The sequence below is a fragment of the Enhydra lutris genome, unplaced genomic scaffold (genome assembly GCF_002288905.1).
Source record: "Enhydra lutris kenyoni isolate GAN:26980312 unplaced genomic scaffold, ASM228890v2 scaffoldscaffold12, whole genome shotgun sequence".
Taxonomy (NCBI): Eukaryota; Metazoa; Chordata; class Mammalia; order Carnivora; family Mustelidae; genus Enhydra; species Enhydra lutris.
The window spans coordinates 89,623-106,933 of record NW_019154096.1 but is presented as its reverse complement, the minus strand read 5'-3'; the positions used below and the strand labels follow the sequence as shown (position 1 = coordinate 106,933).

Sequence of the window (17,311 nt, the reverse complement as noted above, 5' to 3'; positions counted from 1 at the left end):
GCTGTCTGTGCGCGGTTCCTACCAGGGCGGCAGGTGTTGGCTCCTGACTCTTCAGCCTCTCAGCCTGGCCGCGCCCTCCTGCCCAGCTGAATGGTGAGGCTCTCTGGCTGCCTCTCCCACAGCTTTTGAAAGACGGGACCTTTCTTTCCAGAAAGGAAACCTGGGCCCAGAATCCCACATCTAAAGCCGGTAAAGGCAGAGCTGCTGTGGCTCTCCGCAGCCCAACCTCTGGCTCCTTCCCGCTGTGTGGGCAGCTCCGTGGCACCCCGGTGAGGGTTTCACTGACCCCAGTTTGGGAAATACTTTTCTTAAAGTGCATGTAGGTGGAGGAGCAGTAATTTGGAAGAGAAGAGGAGTTGTTTGTACAATGATGAAAGGAGTGCCTGTGTCCATTTGTTAATTACTGAATCTAGTAATCTTTACGAGTAGTTTTTTATTTTTTCTGGTATTATTTACTGTATAAGACATATGAAGATCTTGTGCTTTGGGTCTGTATTCTTATTAAGAAGTCTCATTTGCAAGGTGACTACCCCCTGACCACAGTCTGTAGTATAACTAATAGTTAAACGCACAGTAAGTTTTAATCTCATTTTAAAGTAAATAGAATTGGAATCTGAACTGTGGAGGACAGTTTCTAAAATCCTGTTTATTGTTTTCTTTTTCAGGAGAAGATGATGGTGAGTTAAAATTCTTATGTTTGGGTATGACTTAAGTGTAGAGGAAATGTTTTTAATGATCAAAATTTGATTTTTCCTCTATTTAATTCAAAAGAAAATGTTTATCCTATTTTTTCAGAAATCACTACCAACAAATGGTGACAAAAATATTTTATAATGTAAATTTTCCCTATGTTTAAAAAAAACTATGAATTCCCTTTTTCTGAAGTGTTTCATATAGAAACCAGGATGACATTCCAACTTCCCAATTCTCTGGCTATTATAATCTACTAAAATACGTTCTGAAGAAATGGAGAGAAGTTAAGACAGTTTTACCAGATAATTTGTCTTGTGACTTTATTTTCTTCCTGACTTTGTAATTTATAATCTGTTGTTACAATACTTAATCTGGTGAATAGTGATTTATCAACAATTGGTTTTTCAAGGATACCAGATGAATTTCATAATAAATTGCCCCAAAACATCAAAATAATTATTTCAAGTGGATATTTACTTATCTGTGTTCAGGGACACAGTGATGGGCATTGTGCAGGATAGAAATATGTGTAAAACGTTAAGCCTTTGCTCCAGGAGCTGACAGTACGTAGCAGGAGTGATAAGCACTGTGCATGGTGACAGGAAGTGCTGCACATACAGACTACATAAGCAGTAGGTGGTAGAGCTCTTCAGAGGTGGGACAGAGCCTGTCTCTCTGGAGGGATCTGGAAAGCCTATTACGGGAAGTAATATTTGAGATGAGTTTTGAGTAATGGGACAGATGTAGTCTGGTAGAATTGGATCCTGTGTGCCATGCGGAGAAAATGGCATGGCCCAAGGAGTTGGAAAGGGAAGAATCAAGCATATTTGAGGAGACCCTGTTAGCAGTAGGGAAAACTTTATGTAGGAGTAGTTTAAGTTAGCAGGATGGGAGGCCAGATTATTGAGGACTTGGGGGCTCAACTTTTCCTGATAGCATTTGGGGTTTCTCGAGTAAACAAGTCAGATCATGATCTTGGCCCTTAGGAAGAGTTTGTTGAGTGAATTAATATGTGGGAAAATGTTTGTGTAGTTTTGCAAAGTGTGAAGAGTCTCAGGAAACAAAGCAATTCCTCACCATCTAGTTTATCCCCTAGAATCCTTGCTCAGTCGTCTATGTGTTGAGTTTTTCTTATGCTTTGCTTTTCTTAAAACAGAAGTAGGTAACTTACAAAGTACATTAACCATTTTGATCTGTATTGACTGCCATTTTTTTTCCTCTCAGAATAGTACTGATCTAGAAATAGATCTTTTAGCATTAGTACATAGGTAAGTCAGATCCCTCTGTATTCTAGTCATTGACTTTTCTGAAAAATTATTTTGAAAATTAAGGGATTTTAAAAATATTACTTGAAATTTAGTAGTCTTAGATAATTGAGGAAATATACATAGCTTTACTACTCAGGGAACAAATGGAATAATTGTTAATTTGATTTTTGTATTATAATTCACTTTGTTTTTTCCAGAATTTTTAAGGAGAGGAGTTCTATGGTTGTTATCAAAAGCAAATTTAAGATTTTTAACCTTCCATACTTATGGATATTTAATCCTTCTAATGAATAAGATTTACATAATATTTTGACTGAAATGTTTCTTAAAATTTTTGTTTAGTTAAATGTCATTTATAAGAAAATTGTCCAAAGTTACTCAGATTACTTGAGGGCTTTATTTCCTAGAACCATATCCCTATTTCTGTACTTCACATGAAGCAGTGGCCACTTCTGAAGATACTCCTTAGTCTGTCATAGGAAATATTTTATATACTTAATTTATTCTAATTTGTAAATGACTATTTAAAATATTTTAACCCAAATCTCTCTGTGTGTGTGTGTGTGTGTGTGTGTGTGTGTGTGTGTTGGTTTTTTGTTTGTTTGTTTTTAAAGGAGAATCGTTCTACACGTGGCTGGAAGGTAAACTTACATGTCTGCATTTTAAATTTATTGGATTCTTGTTAAAAATCTATGGATTAATTTAATATATTTTTGTAAGTTCAGGATTCATTACCTAGACAACTAATTGTAACAGTGCTTGAAAGAGAATAATGTATTTTAAGTTACTGTAATGTAGGATACAATGGCTTAAAAATTTTGAGGCTATTGCTCAGCCAAGAATAATCAGCATTAGCGAAATACACAGGACCGATACTTTCCTCGGGTTTTTGTAACTGGCTTCTCAGTGTTATTTTGATTCTGTATGAAAATTAATTCTGTATATACCACTCATCCACACTGCTTTCTAGTAACTATTATGCAAACCTACTTTGTAAACAGAGACCTTCTTTTTGGAAGAAAGTACTATATATATATATATATATATATATATAAAATCATATATAACTTATATATATTTTATTTATATATTTATATATTATTTGTGCATTTTATATATTTTATATAATTATATATAAAATTTATATATATATGAAGTTGAGGGAAAGTAAATTTGATTTCAGAAGATTTTAAACAATGTTTACACATGTTAATATAGCCTAAACTTGTCTAATTAAAGGATAAAGCAATATAGACCCCAGTAGATACTTTGCATTCTTATGTTTTCTAGTGTTGAAAATACGAATGCTATTAATGGAAAGCCGAGACATTCTAGGATTTTAATAGCTTTGTTAAAAAACTGGATATATGATGCTTTTTAAAAATTTACCAAGTTGCCATTCATTTATGAAAACAAAAGTTAAAAAATATTAATGAAAGATAAGCAAGTTGAATGATACAGGAGATCATAACCTTATAGGAACTCTACAGAGTAAAACTGAGTACTTAATTCTATTTTATGTTTGCTAATTGGTGATGTCAACTTGTAAACATAATTTCTCTTTGTTTTTAATGAAGTGTCTACATATATTGGCCATTTTTAAGGTGAATGTTATTGATATGCCACTAATACTAGGAGTGATATTGATAAATGGCCCATGGGGAAGACAATTCTTAACTTTGTTCCATTAGCTGTCTTGTAAAGACACAAATTGTGAAAAGTAGTATTTAGCTTAAAAGAGGTGGTGAGAGACTCTGAATATTGATAGTGGAAGATGGAAGTGAAATGTATGGGCAATAATGAATTCTAGGGTATTCTGTATTAACCACTTTTGTACTATCCTACTGATGGGAACCCCTGAATATTGATATATGGTTTCAGAGAACACTCCTATTTTTATAGGCAACTGACTCAACTTTTCTGAGATTGTTTTCTCATCTGGGCCATGAAACTGACAATTGCCAACCATCTTACCTACATAGTGTCCAAATGTCACATAATCTTATTACAGTAAATCTAGCCCTTTTGTGAGAGAAAAAATTATAGTCAGTGTCTTATACATCACTTGATGAAGGTAAATTTAATGAAATTAAATCCAAAAGAAAGAGACCCACTCTCTAAATTGGATAGCTGAATTTGCTCTGTATTGTTAGAAATAGAAGCTCATATAAAGAACTTCTGAAACTCAACACTTGAAAAACAAATAATCAAGTCAGAAAATGGGCAGAAGACATGAACAGACACTTCTCCAAAGAAGACATACAAATGGCTAACAGACACATGAAAAAATATTCAGTATCATTAGCCATCAGGGAAATTCAAATAAAAACCACATTGAGATACCACCATATACCACTTAGAATGGCAAAAATGAACAAGGCAGGAAACAACAAATGTTGGAGAAGATGTGGAGAAAGGGGCCCTCTTACACTGTTGGTGGGAATGCAAGCTGGTGCAGCCACTTTGGCAAATAGTATGGAGGTTCCTCAAAAAGTTAAAAATAGAACCACCCTATGACCCAGCAATTGCACTACTGGGTATTTACACCAAGGATACAGATGTAGTGAAAAGAAGGGGCACGTGGACCCCAATCGTTCATACAGCAGTGTCCATAATAGCCAAACTGTAGAAGGAGCCGAGATGCCCTTCAACAGATGAATGGATAAAGATGTTGTGGTTCATATAAACAAAGGAATATTACTCAGCCATCAGAAAGGATGACCATTTGCATCAATATGGATGGAACTGGAGGGGATTATACCAAGTGAAACAAGTCAGACAGAGAAAGACAATTTTATGTGCTTTCACGCATCTGTAGAACATAAGGAATAGCATGGAGGACATTAGGGGAAGGGAGGGAAAACTGAAGGGGGCAGGAATCAGAGGGGGAGATGAGAGATTATGGACTCTGGGAAATGATCTGAGGGTTTCAGAGGGGAGGAGGGTAGAGATATGGGTGCCCTCCTGATGGGTAATAGGAGGGCGTGTGTTATGATGAGCACTGAGTGTTATACCCAAACAACGGATCATGGAACACTACATCAGAAACTAGTGATGTATTGTGTGGTGACAAACATAATAAAAAAAATATTAATCAGGAAAAAAAAGAAATAGAAGCTGGTAAATTTTTACTTTGTTAATCAGTCCTTGCAGATGTTACTTAACAGTCATCCAGGAATTTCAACCAGTAAGCAATGTACATTGACGGCTCTATATGAGCAGAATCCTATCAGATGGAGTGCAGGAGTATAATGGAAAATCATTTTACGTAACCTTACTGTGTTGCCTACCATGTTATTTAACGCTTCCGTCAGGACTTCTGCAGTTGGAACTGCATCATGCAGGGAAAAGGCGTCCAGCATTTTCCTGCCGACTGTATTATGGGTCTTATTGTACACTCAATTGGCACATGTTTTATTTTTTATTTATTTTTTTTTAAATTTTATTTTTTATAAACATATAATATCTTTTTATCCCCAGGGGTACAGGTCTGTGAATCGCCAGGTTTACACACTTCACAGCACTCACCATAGCACATACCCTCCCCAGTGTCCATAATCCCACCCCCCCAACCCCCCTCCCCCCATTAACCCTCAGTTTGTTTTGTGAGATTAAGAGTCACTTATGGTTTGTCTCCCTCCCAATCCCATCTTGTTTCATTTACTCTTCTCCTACCCCCTTAACCCACCATGTTGCATCTCCTCTCCCTCATATCAGGGAGATCATATGATAGTTGTCTTTCTCCGATTGACTTATTTCGCTAAGCATGATACCCTCTAGTTCCATCCACGTCGTCGCAAATGGCAAGATTTCATTTCTTTTGATGGCTGCATAGTATTCCATTGTGTATATATACCACATCTTCTTTATCCATTCGTCTGTTGATGGACATCTAGGTTCTTTCCATAGTTTGGCTATTGTAGACATTGCTGCTATAAACATTCGGGTGCACGTGCCCCTTCGGATCACTACGTTTGTATCTTTAGGGTAAATACCCAGCAGCGCAATTGCTGGGTCATAGGGTAGTTCTATTTTCAACATTTTGAGGAACCTCCATGCTGTTTTCCAGAGTAGCTGCACCAGCTTGCATTCCCACCAACAGTGTAGGAGGGTTCCCCTTTCACCGCATCCTCGCCAGCATCTGTCATTTCCTGACTTGTTAATTTTAGCCATTCTGACTGGTGTGAGGTGGTATCTCATTGTGGTTTTGATTTGTATTTCCCTGATGCCGAGTGATGTGGAGCACTTTTTCATGTGTCTGTTGGCCATCTGGATGTCTTCTTTGCAGAAATGTCTGTTCATATCCTCTGCCCATTTCTTGATTGGATTATTTGTTCTTTGGGTGTTGAGTTTGCTAAGTTCTTTATAGATTTTGGACACTAGCCCTTTATCCGATATGTCATTTGCAAATATCTTCTCCCATTCTGTCAGTTGTCTTTTGGTTTTGTTAACTGTTTCCTTTGCTGTGCAAAAGCTTTTGATCTTGATGAAATCCCAATAGTTCATTTTTGCCCTCGCTTCCCTTGCCTTTGGCGATGTTCCTAGGAAGATGTTGCTGCGGCTGAGGTCGAAGAGGTTGCTGCCTGTGTTCTCCTCAAGGATTTTGATGGATTCCTTTCTCACATTGAGATCCTTCATCCATTTTGAGTCTATTTTCGTGTGTGGTGTAAGGAAATGATCCAATTTCATTTTTCTGCATGTGGCTGTCCAATTTTCCCAACACCATTTGTTGAAGAGGCTGTCTTTTTTCCATTGGACATTCTTTCCTGCTTTGTCAAAGATTAGTTGACCATAGAGTTGAGAGTCTATTTCTGGGCTCTCTATTCTGTTCCATTGATCTATGTGTCTGTTTTTGTGCCAGTACCATGCTGTCTTGATGATGACAGCTTTGTAATAGAGCTTGAAGTCCGGAATTGTGATGCCACCAACTTTGGCTTTCTTTTTCAATATTCCTTTGGCTATTCGAGGTCTTTTCTGGTTCCATATAAATTTTAGGATTATTTGTTCCATTTCTTTGAAAAAAATGGATGGTACTTTAATAGGAATTGCATTAAATGTGTAGATTGCTTTAGGTAGCATAGACATTTTCACAATATTTATTCTTCCAATCCAGGAGCATGGAACATTTTTCCATTTCTTTGTGTCTTCCTCAATTTCTTTCATGAGTACTTTATAGTTTTCTGTGTATAGATTCTTAGTCTCTTTGGTTAGATTTATTCCTAGGTATCTTATAGTTTTGGGTGCAATTGTAAATGGGATTGACTCCTTAATTTCTCTTTCTTCTGTCTTGTTGTTGGTGTAGAGAAATGCAACTGATTTCTGTGCATTGATTTTATATCCTGACACTTTACTGAATTCCTGTACATGTTCTAGCAGTTTTGGAGTGGAGTCTTTTGGGTTTTCCACATATAGTATCATATCATCTGTGAAGAGTGATAGTTTGACTTCTTCTTTGCCAATTTGGATGCCTTTAATTTCCTTTTGTTGTCTGATTGCTGAGGCTAGGACTTCTAGTACAATGTTGAATAGCAGTGGTGATAACGGACATCCCTGCCGTGTTCCTGACCTTAGCGGAAAAGCTTTCAGTTTTTCTCCATTGAGAATGATATTTGCGGTGGGTTTTTCATAGATGGCTTTGATAATATTGAGGTATGTGCCCTCTATCCCTACACTTTGAAGAGTTTTGATCAGGAAGGGATGCTGTACTTTGTCAAATGCTTTTTCAGCATCTATGGAGAGTATCATATGGTTCTTGTTCTTTCTTTTATTAATGTGTTGTATCACATTGATTGATTTGCGGATGTTGAACCAACCTTGCAGCCCTGGAATAAATCCCACTTGGTCGTGGTGAATAATCCTTTTAATGTACTGTTGAATCCTATTGGCTAGTATTTTGGCGAGAATTTTTGCATCTGTGTTCATCAAGGATATTGGTCTGTAGTTCTCTTTTTTGATGGGATCCTTGTCTGGTTTTGGGATCAAGGTGATGCTGGCCTCATAAAATGAGTTTGGAAGTTTTCCTTCCATTTCTATTTTTTGGAACAGTTTCAGGAGAATAGGAATTAGTTCTTCTTTAAATGTTTGGTAGAATTCCCCCGGGAAGCCATCTGGCCCTGGGCTTTTGTTTGTTTGGAGATTTTTGATGACTGTTTCAATCTCCTTACTGGTTATGGGTCTGTTCAGGCTTTCTATTTCTTCCTGGTTCAGTTGTGGTAGTTTATATGTCTCTAGGAATGCATCCATTTCTTCCAGATTGTCAAATTTGTTGGCGTAGAGTTGCTCATAGTATGTTCTTATAATTGTCTGTATTTCTTTGGTGTTCGTTGTGATCTCTCCTCTTTCATTCATGATTTTATTTATTTGGGTCCTTTCTCTTTTCTTTTTAAGAAGTCTGGCCAGGGGTTTATCGATCTTATTAATTCTTTCAAAGAACCAGCTCCTAGTTTTGTTGATTTGTTCTATTGTTTTTTTTTTGGTTTCTATTTCATTGATTTCTGCTCTGATCTTTATGATTTCTCTTCTCCTGCTGGGTTTAGGGTTTCTTTCTTGTTCTTTCTCCAGCTCTTTTAGGTGTAGGGTTAGGTTGTGTACCTGAGACCTTTCTTGTTTCTTGAGAAAGGCTTGTACCGCTATATATTTTCCTCTCAGGACTGCCTTTGTTGTGTCCCACAGATTTTGAACCGTTGTGTTTTCATTATCATTTGTTTCCATGAATTTTTTCAACTCTTCTTTAATTTCCTGGTTGACCCATTCATTCTTTAGAAGGATGCTGTTTAGTCTCCATGTATTTGGGTTCTTTCCAAATTTCCTCTTGTGATTGAGTTCTAGCTTCAGAGCATTGTGGTCTGAAAATATGCAGGGAATGATTCCAATCTTTTGATAACGGTTGAGACCTGATTTAGGACCGAGAATATGATCTATTCTGGAGAATGTTCCATGTGCACTAGAGAAGAATGTGTATTCTGTTGCTTTGGGATGAAATGTTCTGAATATATCTGTGATGTCCATCTGGTCCAGTGTGTCATTTAAGGCCTTGATTTCCTTGTTGATCTTTTGCTTGGATGATCTGTCCATTTCAGTGAGGGGAGTGTTAAAGTCCCCTACGATTATTGTATTATTGTCGATGTGTTTCTTTGATTTTGTTATTAATTGTTTTATAAAGTTGGCTGCTCCCATGTTAGGGGCATAGATATTTAAAATTGTTAGATCTTCTTGTTGGACAGTTCCTTTGAGTATGATATAGTGTCCTTCCTCATCTCTTATTATAGTCTTTGGCTTAAAATCTAATTGATCTGATATAAGGATTGCCACTCCTGCTTTCTTCTGATGTCCATTAGCATGGTAAATTCTTTTCCACCCCCTCACTTTAAATCTGGAGGTGTCTTCAGGTTTAAGATGAGTTTCTTGTAGGCAACATATAGATGGGTTTTGTTTTTTTATCCATTCTGATACCCTGTGTCTTTTGATTGGGGCATTTAGCCCATTAACATTCAGGGTAAGTATTGAGAGATATGAATTTAGTGCCCTTGTATTGCCTGTAAGGTGACTGTTATTGTATATTGTCTCTGTTTCTTTCTGATCTACTACTTTTAGGGTCTCTCTTTGCTTAGAGGACCCCTTTCAATATTTCCTGTAGAGCTGGTTTGGTATTTGCAAATTCTTTCAGTTTTTGTTTGTCCTGGAAGCTTTTAATCTCTCCTTCTATTTTCAATGATAGCCTAGCTGGATATAGTATTCTTGGCTGCATGTTTTTCTCGTTCAGTGCTCTGAATATATCATGCCAGCTCTTTCTGGCCTGCCAGGTCTCTGTGGATAAGTCTGCTGCCAATCTAATATTTTTACCATTGTATGTTACAGACTTCTTTTCCCGGGCTGCTTTCAGGATCTTCTCTTTGTCACTAAGACTTGTAAATTTTACTATTAGGTGACGGGGTGTGGACCTATTCTTATTGATTTTGAGGGGGGTTCTCTGAACCTCCTGGATTTTGATGCTTGTTCCCTTTGCCATATTGGGCAAATTCTCTCCAATAATTCTCTCCAATATACCTTCTGCTCCCCTCTCTGTTTCCTCTTCTTCTGGAATCCCAATTATTCTAATGTTGTTTCGTCTTATGGTGTCACTTATCTCTCGAATTCTCCCCTCATGGTCCAGTAGCTGTTTGTCCCTCTTTTGCTCAGCTTCTTTATTAACTCTGTCATTTGGTCTTCTATATCGCTAATTCTTTCTTCTGCCTCATTTATCCTAGCAGTGAGAGCCTCCATTTTTGATTGCACCTCATTAATAGCTTTTTTGATTTCAACTTGGTTAGATTTTAGTTCTTTTATTTCTCCAGAAAGGGCTTTTATATCTCCCGGGAGGGTTTCTCTAATATCTTCCATGCCTTTTTCGAGCCTGGCTAGAACCTTGAGAATCGTCATTCTGAACTCTAGATCTGACATATTACCAATGTCTGTATTGATTAGGTCCCTAGCCTTTGGTACTGCCTCTTGTTCTTTTTTTTGTGGTGAATTTTTCTGCCTTGTCATTTTGTCCAGATAAGAGTAGATGAAGGAGCAAGTAAAATACTAAAAGGGTGGCAACAACCCCAGGAAAATATGCTTTAGCCAAATCAGAAGAGATCCCAAATCGTGAGGGGGGAGAAAGGGGATAAAAAGAGGTTCAGAAAGAAGAAAAAAAAAAAAAGAAAAAGAAAAAAGAAAGAAACAATTAAAAAAAGAAAACCAATAAAGAAAAAAATATAAAAAGGGAAAAAATATATATATATTAGATAAACTAGTTAAAAAACGTTAAAAAAGAAAAGGGTAAAAGTTAAAAAAATTTAGCAGAAGAGGAAAAATAAATTGAGAAAGAAAAAAAATTAAATTAACTGCAAGGCTAAAGAATCATGGGGAGAAAACCATGAGTTCCGTGCTTTGCTTTCTCCTCCTTTGGAATTCCGCTGCTCTCCTTGGTATTGAAACTGCACTCCTCGGTAGGTGAACTTGGTCCTGGCTGGGCTTCTTGTTGCTCTTCTGGGGGAGGGGCCTGTTGTAGTGATTCTCAAGCGTCTTTGCCCCGGGCGGAGTTGCACCGCCCTTACCCGGGGCCGGGCTGAGTCATCCGCTCGGGTTTGCTTTCGGGAGCTTTTGTTCCCTGAGCGCTTTCCGTAGAGTCCGGAGGGCGGGAATGAAGATGGCGGCCTCCCGGTCTCCGGCCCGGAGGAGCCGAGATCCCGGGGCCCCACTCCTCAGTGCGCCCTCAGAGGACAGCGCCGATTTACTCCCGTCACCCTGCCTCCGGCCGCGCTCCGAGCTGACCGAGCCTGCGACCGGTTCAAGGTAACCCCGAGCTGAGAGTCACTCCTCGGCTCTGTCTCTGTAGCCGGCTTCCCCGCTCTAATACCTGTAAGCTCTGCGACACTCAGACACCCCTGATCCTTCTGTGACCCTGCGGGACCTGAGGCCACGCTGACCCTGCGTGGGCTTCACCCCGGTTAAGCCTCTGGCGCGATGTCCCTCAGCGGAACAGACTTTTAAAAGTCCCGATTTTGTGCTCCGTTGCTCCGCCGCTTGCCGGGAGCCGGCCCCTCCCCCCGCGGTCTATCTTCCCGTCGCTTTGGATTCACTTCTCCGCCCGTCCTACCTTTCAGAAAGTGGTTGATTTTCTGTTTCTAGAGTTGCTGTTCTTCTTCTCTTCGATCTCCCGTTGGATTTGTAGGTGTTTGCAATCTTTAGATAAGCTATCTAGCTGATCTCCCGCTACCTGAAGTAGTCTCAGCTGCTACTTCTCCGCCATCTTGACTCCTCTCCGGCACGTGTTTTATTTTTACCATTTTGCTTGAAGTTACCTAATTTTCAGTTTACGGAAGTACCTTTCTACTCCTCACTCTCACTTATCCATCCCCATTTCAAGTACAGCACTTTGAGGGCTTTGCGGAGGAGAATGGCCTCCTGGTTTATGCTCTTATTCTAAGCATATGAATCTTCACAAGCTTTGCTTTGTCTGTTTTTCCTTCTCTGATCTTTAGATGTCTTACTGGGTGTAAGCACTGCTTAGAAGGAAGAGAAAGTGAACTTCAGATTTGATCATTTTGCTGTTTGGTAACAGATTTGACTGAAAGTTTTACTAGAAGAAAAGTCAGTAACTAATATTTTACCTAACTTGTTCGTGATGGTTGTATCCCTTGCACCCTGAACATTCAAAATTGCCTATATACTTTTAGAAGAAGCTGCAAAAAAGAACTTAATTTTTACTTTTTGGTCCCCATTTGTAAAGATGGGAATATTCTAGCAAGAATTCTGAATTAGAGAATGAAATATCAAAAGAATTATTTTTTCCTACGAGAAAATACTTGCTTCAGAGCCATATAGGGCAGAACATAGAGTAAATTGAAGATCTAAAAGATCTTGGGAAAAAATGCAAAGTAAGCTAACTATATACTCTTACATTTTAAAAATCCCTCAGCTTATAAATGAGGTTGTTTCTTAGTTCCTTCCCACTATTGAAGCCCATTTTCCTCAGGAGTAGTTAAAAAAAAATGACATAAGCCCCAAAATGCTGTTGGATGGTAAGGGAAGGAAATAGCCAATTGCTTTGAATTTAGTGGATTCTTAAAACTTAGGTCTTTGCGTTTTTCTTTATTTAAAAAATTATCTATAAAAAACCTTTTCTAGAATTTTTTTTCTCTTTTTATTATGGTAAAATATATATAATATAAAATTTACCATCTTAACCATCTTAAATTTAGTGTCATTAAGTACATTTACAATGCATATTACTCTTATAATAAGAAAAAAAATCTTTTAAAATTGAGGCACAGGTAGAATAGGAGAGTGGAATTATCTTGACCTCCATTTGAGCAAAAGGCTTAAGAAGTCTACATAAAAGAATTTTCCATCATATTCCATCACTCCATCTGATATGATTCTGTTCACATGGTAGATAGTCAACATATATTGTTTATCAGTTAAAATTCCTAGATGACTCTTTTCCAGGTTTGAGCTCCTTACAAGTGGACCATACAGTTAAATAGACCTGGAGAATTCTAGGGCAGAGGATTATTAAGACACACTAAAGAATCTGGAGGAAGAGGAGAAATGGAATGCAGTCTCTTCTTCCTCCACGATCCAGTAGGTTCACAGAAAGAACATCTCTAGGGAAGGGAAGGGGAGAAACAGCCATTGTTAAGCCAGAGCAGTGACTTTGAATTACATTTGCTTTAGTTTAGCCAAACCCATGAAAAATCTGTGCTCTTGCCTTCTAGGTAGCATGGGAGCTTGCCAGGTACATCCATAGTGCTTTGACCTCCAGAGCCCCACATTTTCTGCCTCATTCTGCATTAAGTTATCATAGTCATAACTCCATTCTAAAGTCAGAATCTTATTTTATCTTCTAGGGAGAGCATCTTGATCTAATAATTTTATATTATTCCTTGATTATTTTTAATGTCCTTGAAACTTAACTTTAAAAATAAGCGTGTGTACTGAATCTTCTTGATTCAGTATTTCCGTTATCTAAATGGATGTGATTTCTTTTTCAATATTTTTCTGAATAGGTTTGTGCCTGGAGAAGAGAGTCTTCTATAAGCTTATATCCGGACTTCATGCTAGTATCAATTTACATCTGTGTGCAAATTATCTTTTGGAAGGTAATCACATTTTTATCTACAAACCTTGCCTTCCATTAGTGTAAAAATTCTTAGAGGGGGGTATATATATTCTCTAGAGAAAAAAATCCTATTTATTAAAGCTGTATTTTGTATTCATTTTCTCTTTAGAAACCTGGGGTAAACCTAGCTGGGGACCTAATATGAAGGAATTTAAACGCCGCTTTGACCCTGTGGAAACTAAGGGAGAAGGTCCAAGAAGGCTTAAAAATCTATACTTCTTATACTTAATTGAGCTTCGTGCTTTATCAAAGGTGGCCCCGTATTTTGAGCGCTCAATTGTCGATCTTTACACTGGAAATGTAGAAGAAGATGCTGACACAAAAACGCTTCTACTGAATATCTTCCAAGATACAAAGTAAGAATTGGGTATCCGTGATCTGAAATTCTGCACTCTGAATAGGAATGAGGTAGTGCTTGAAATAAAATGGAAACTGACTCCAAAAAGTTAGGAAGAGGGAAAATTAGAACTGAGAAGGAACATGGTCAGTAGAATGGGAGAACAGCCTAGTCACACTTCAGAATCGGCTCTATTTTCAAACAGAACTTCAAGTTTTATGTAGTATCAAAGTTTAATGCTATTTTATTTTATTTTGAAGATTTATTTATCTTCGAGCAAGCGAGGGAAAGGGACGTCAGCAAGTGAGAGGGAAAGAGAGAGAGAGTCTTAGACTCTAGGCAGATTGCAGAGCCCGACTCGGGGCTCGATCCCACGACCCTTAGATCATGACCTGAGCCAAAACCGAGAGCAGGATTCTTAACTGACTGCGCCATCCAGGTGCCCCAAAGCTTAATGTGATTTTAATGGGGTTTTTTTTAACCAATTTTTAAAAATTTAACTTTTTCTTTCAGTGTTCCAAGATTCATTGTTTATGCACCACACCCAGTGCTCCGTGCAATACGTGCCCTCCGTAATACCCACCACCAGGCTCACCCAACCACCACCACCCTCCCCTCCAAAACCCTCAGTTGCTGTTTAAATTCAGATGGTGCTATCCACATGAAAGTAGATACCTAAGAGAACATTAGCTTTCCCTTCTAGAATATACCTCTTCTTAAAAAATGCTCTCTATAAAATTTCAGTTCACTGGTTGTTAAAATGAGCATGAACCAAAGTTGGATTAAGAAGTGTTTAGAGACGCCTGGGTGGCTCAGTTGGTTAGGGGTCTGCCTTCGGCTCAGGTCCTGATGCTGGGGTCCTTGGGTCCTGGGGATTGAGTCTGGCGTCGGGCTCCCTTCTTGGCAGGAGAGTCTGCCTCTCCCTCTCCCTCTGCCCTTCCCCTGTGCTGGTGTACTTGCTCTCTTTCTCTCTCAAATAAATAAAACCTTTTAAAAAAAAGTGTTCAAATTATGCATTAAAACTTAAAACATCTTTTTAACAGTGTTGCACATTTTTCACATAAATTGCTTTTAAGTTCAATTTTTGATGATTTTTATCATGTAATTTCTTTAAAACATTACAGTCTTATAAATTACAAAGCCATCTTATGTTGCTTTACTCTTTTATTGAGTAGTTTACATGTGAACTATGTGCCACCTTCCTGTGTTATTAAACTTTACCCACAAGTAAATTACAAATTGTAAATATTTGTGGGGATAGAAAATTATGCCAGAGCTCTACTACATAGTACATGAATTTTTCGTCTGTAACTTCTAGTGTTGTCATTTCATCAGGTCCTTTCCCATGCACTTTGACGAGAAATCCATGTTTGCAGGTGACAAAAAGGGGGCCAAGTCATTAAAGGTAAAAAGTTCTTGATTGGAGGACGGGGTTGGGGAGGGGAGAGCAGTTGACCAGCTGTGTTTTAATCCCTTACATCCAAACACTTCTTGCCCAGCTTTCCACCTCGTTGAGGTTGGTCTGACTGGGTTTTACTATAAATGGCACAGAAAGCCCCTTCTCCAGACTTTTCAATTCCTTTCGCTTTTCTGAGAAAGTTTGGCCACCTCTTAGTGAAGCTTCTGTTGTTAACTGACCAGTGAATATGGCACCTTTGTAAAGGTTTTTTAAAGGGTGTTATTTTGAGAGAAAGTTTTCTTACTTTAAAATCACAGTGCATATTGTTTTGATTTTAAAAATCATGACTATTCACCACTTTGAAGGCAATAAATACTGTATTTTCCTAAAGTTTATTTTATGGAATATTTTATGGGATGTTCAAGTTTCTGGAGCTATTACGTTTTTGTCTTTATAGACTCTAACATAAAAGGCAAAAATTACCTGTTACCCTGCGATATCAAAGGAGAATGTATTTTAGGAACATTTTCAAACTTCATGTTGGGAGCTCTTTGTTTTCATTTGTTTACAGCATATCAAGGAATACATTATAGCCTTAAAATGTTCATAAAAGTATTTGAAATTGAATGGCAAATAGTCTTCTGTTTGTAGCTCCAAGGTCTTATATATGTAGTTCTGAAATGCAGAAAACTCCAAAACCTGAAAAATTTTCTTATGTTTGGTGCCAATTAATTTGTCGGCAAAACCTGACCTGTACTGACATAAGACTATTTATAGTGCTTTTTAAAAAATTCTGCTTTGTTTGAATATTGTGTTTTGCTACAGAACCGTTAATGTATATGATTGCTAGGTGTTGCTACACACTCTGGTGGGGTGTTTCATAAATAATGCATGTACTATAGTTCTAAAATTTGGAATTCTTAAACACATCTGGCCCTGAGATGTTTTAGATGCTCACTGATAAATGAGCACTGAGTGATCCTCCACTGGTAAGAGTCTCTTGGTGTTTCTGAAGTGAAATAACTTAGTCACAACTGTATTTTGGTTTTGGAAAGTGGTTTGGTTTTATGATTATTTAGGGTATATTGCTATTGTGGTATTGACTATAACATTAATTTGTTTTTGTAATGCTTCCTATTTTTTAAGTATTTAACTCTGGTTCTCTTTGTGGAGGAGGAAGATAGGAGTGAGAAAAGAACTAACTGTCATCTATGAATTGCTGGAAATTGTGTTTTCTATTTTTCAAAGGTGTATAAAGGAGAACTTAAGTCCTTTTTTTCCATTTCCTCCCAAGAACATGAATTACATGAGAATGAGGAGCAGAAGACTTCTGTGTTCTGTATATTGTCTTTTAGCCAGGGTCCTGTTTCTTTGGAACCTTTCTTCAGAAAGCAGCCGGGCAGGGCTTCTGGTGGCCAGAGTTTTGGGCTGCTATCCTCTAGCTTTTTGCGATAAAATGTTTACCTCAGTACAATAAGATGAAATTTATTTTCTACGTTTATCACATGGAAAAGATGAGGAAACTCTTAGCTACTGTTAGTTTCCGATGTGATTGGCCTTAGAGTCCTAGAAACCATGCCCAGTTGCTCACAGGCAGAAGAATAGTGGCCTTCCCCCACCCAACAGGAAGCAAGGATCCAGTCAGCAAACATCCCTGGAGAGGCCTACTGGCAAATGCAGGGGACAGAGAGAACACACCCATCATAGAGCCCTGGGATCACCGGTGCTGATGCAGCCCCCGTTGCAAACTGTGTGTGGTCCTAAGGAGGAAGATGAAAACTGATCATTGGTCTAAGACTGACTTTCCGATTTGGACTCACATGTGCAATACATGAAAAATAAGGGGGGTGGGAGGTTGGGGGAACCAGGTGGTAGGTATTAGAGAGGGCACGGATTGCATGGAGCACTGGGTGTGGTGCAAAAACAATGAATACTGTTACGCTGAAAAGAAATAAAAAATTTAAAAA

General features: G+C 38.1%; 1 protein-coding gene across 1 annotated transcript in view; it reads left to right on the top strand.

Annotated features, from left to right (window-relative positions):
- The window catches only part of LOC111144739 (endoplasmic reticulum oxidoreductase 1 beta), a 48,501-nt gene that overhangs the window by 22,506 nt on the left and 8,684 nt on the right, over nucleotides 1-17,311 (top strand). Inside the window, exons 9-13 of the mRNA XM_022499173.1 lie at nucleotides 666-677; nucleotides 2,576-2,602; nucleotides 13,496-13,588; nucleotides 13,718-13,964; nucleotides 15,281-15,350. Of these exons, the coding sequence (XP_022354881.1) occupies nucleotides 666-677; nucleotides 2,576-2,602; nucleotides 13,496-13,588; nucleotides 13,718-13,964; nucleotides 15,281-15,350 (449 nt within the window). The remainder of the gene's footprint in view (nucleotides 1-665; nucleotides 678-2,575; nucleotides 2,603-13,495; nucleotides 13,589-13,717; nucleotides 13,965-15,280; nucleotides 15,351-17,311) is intronic.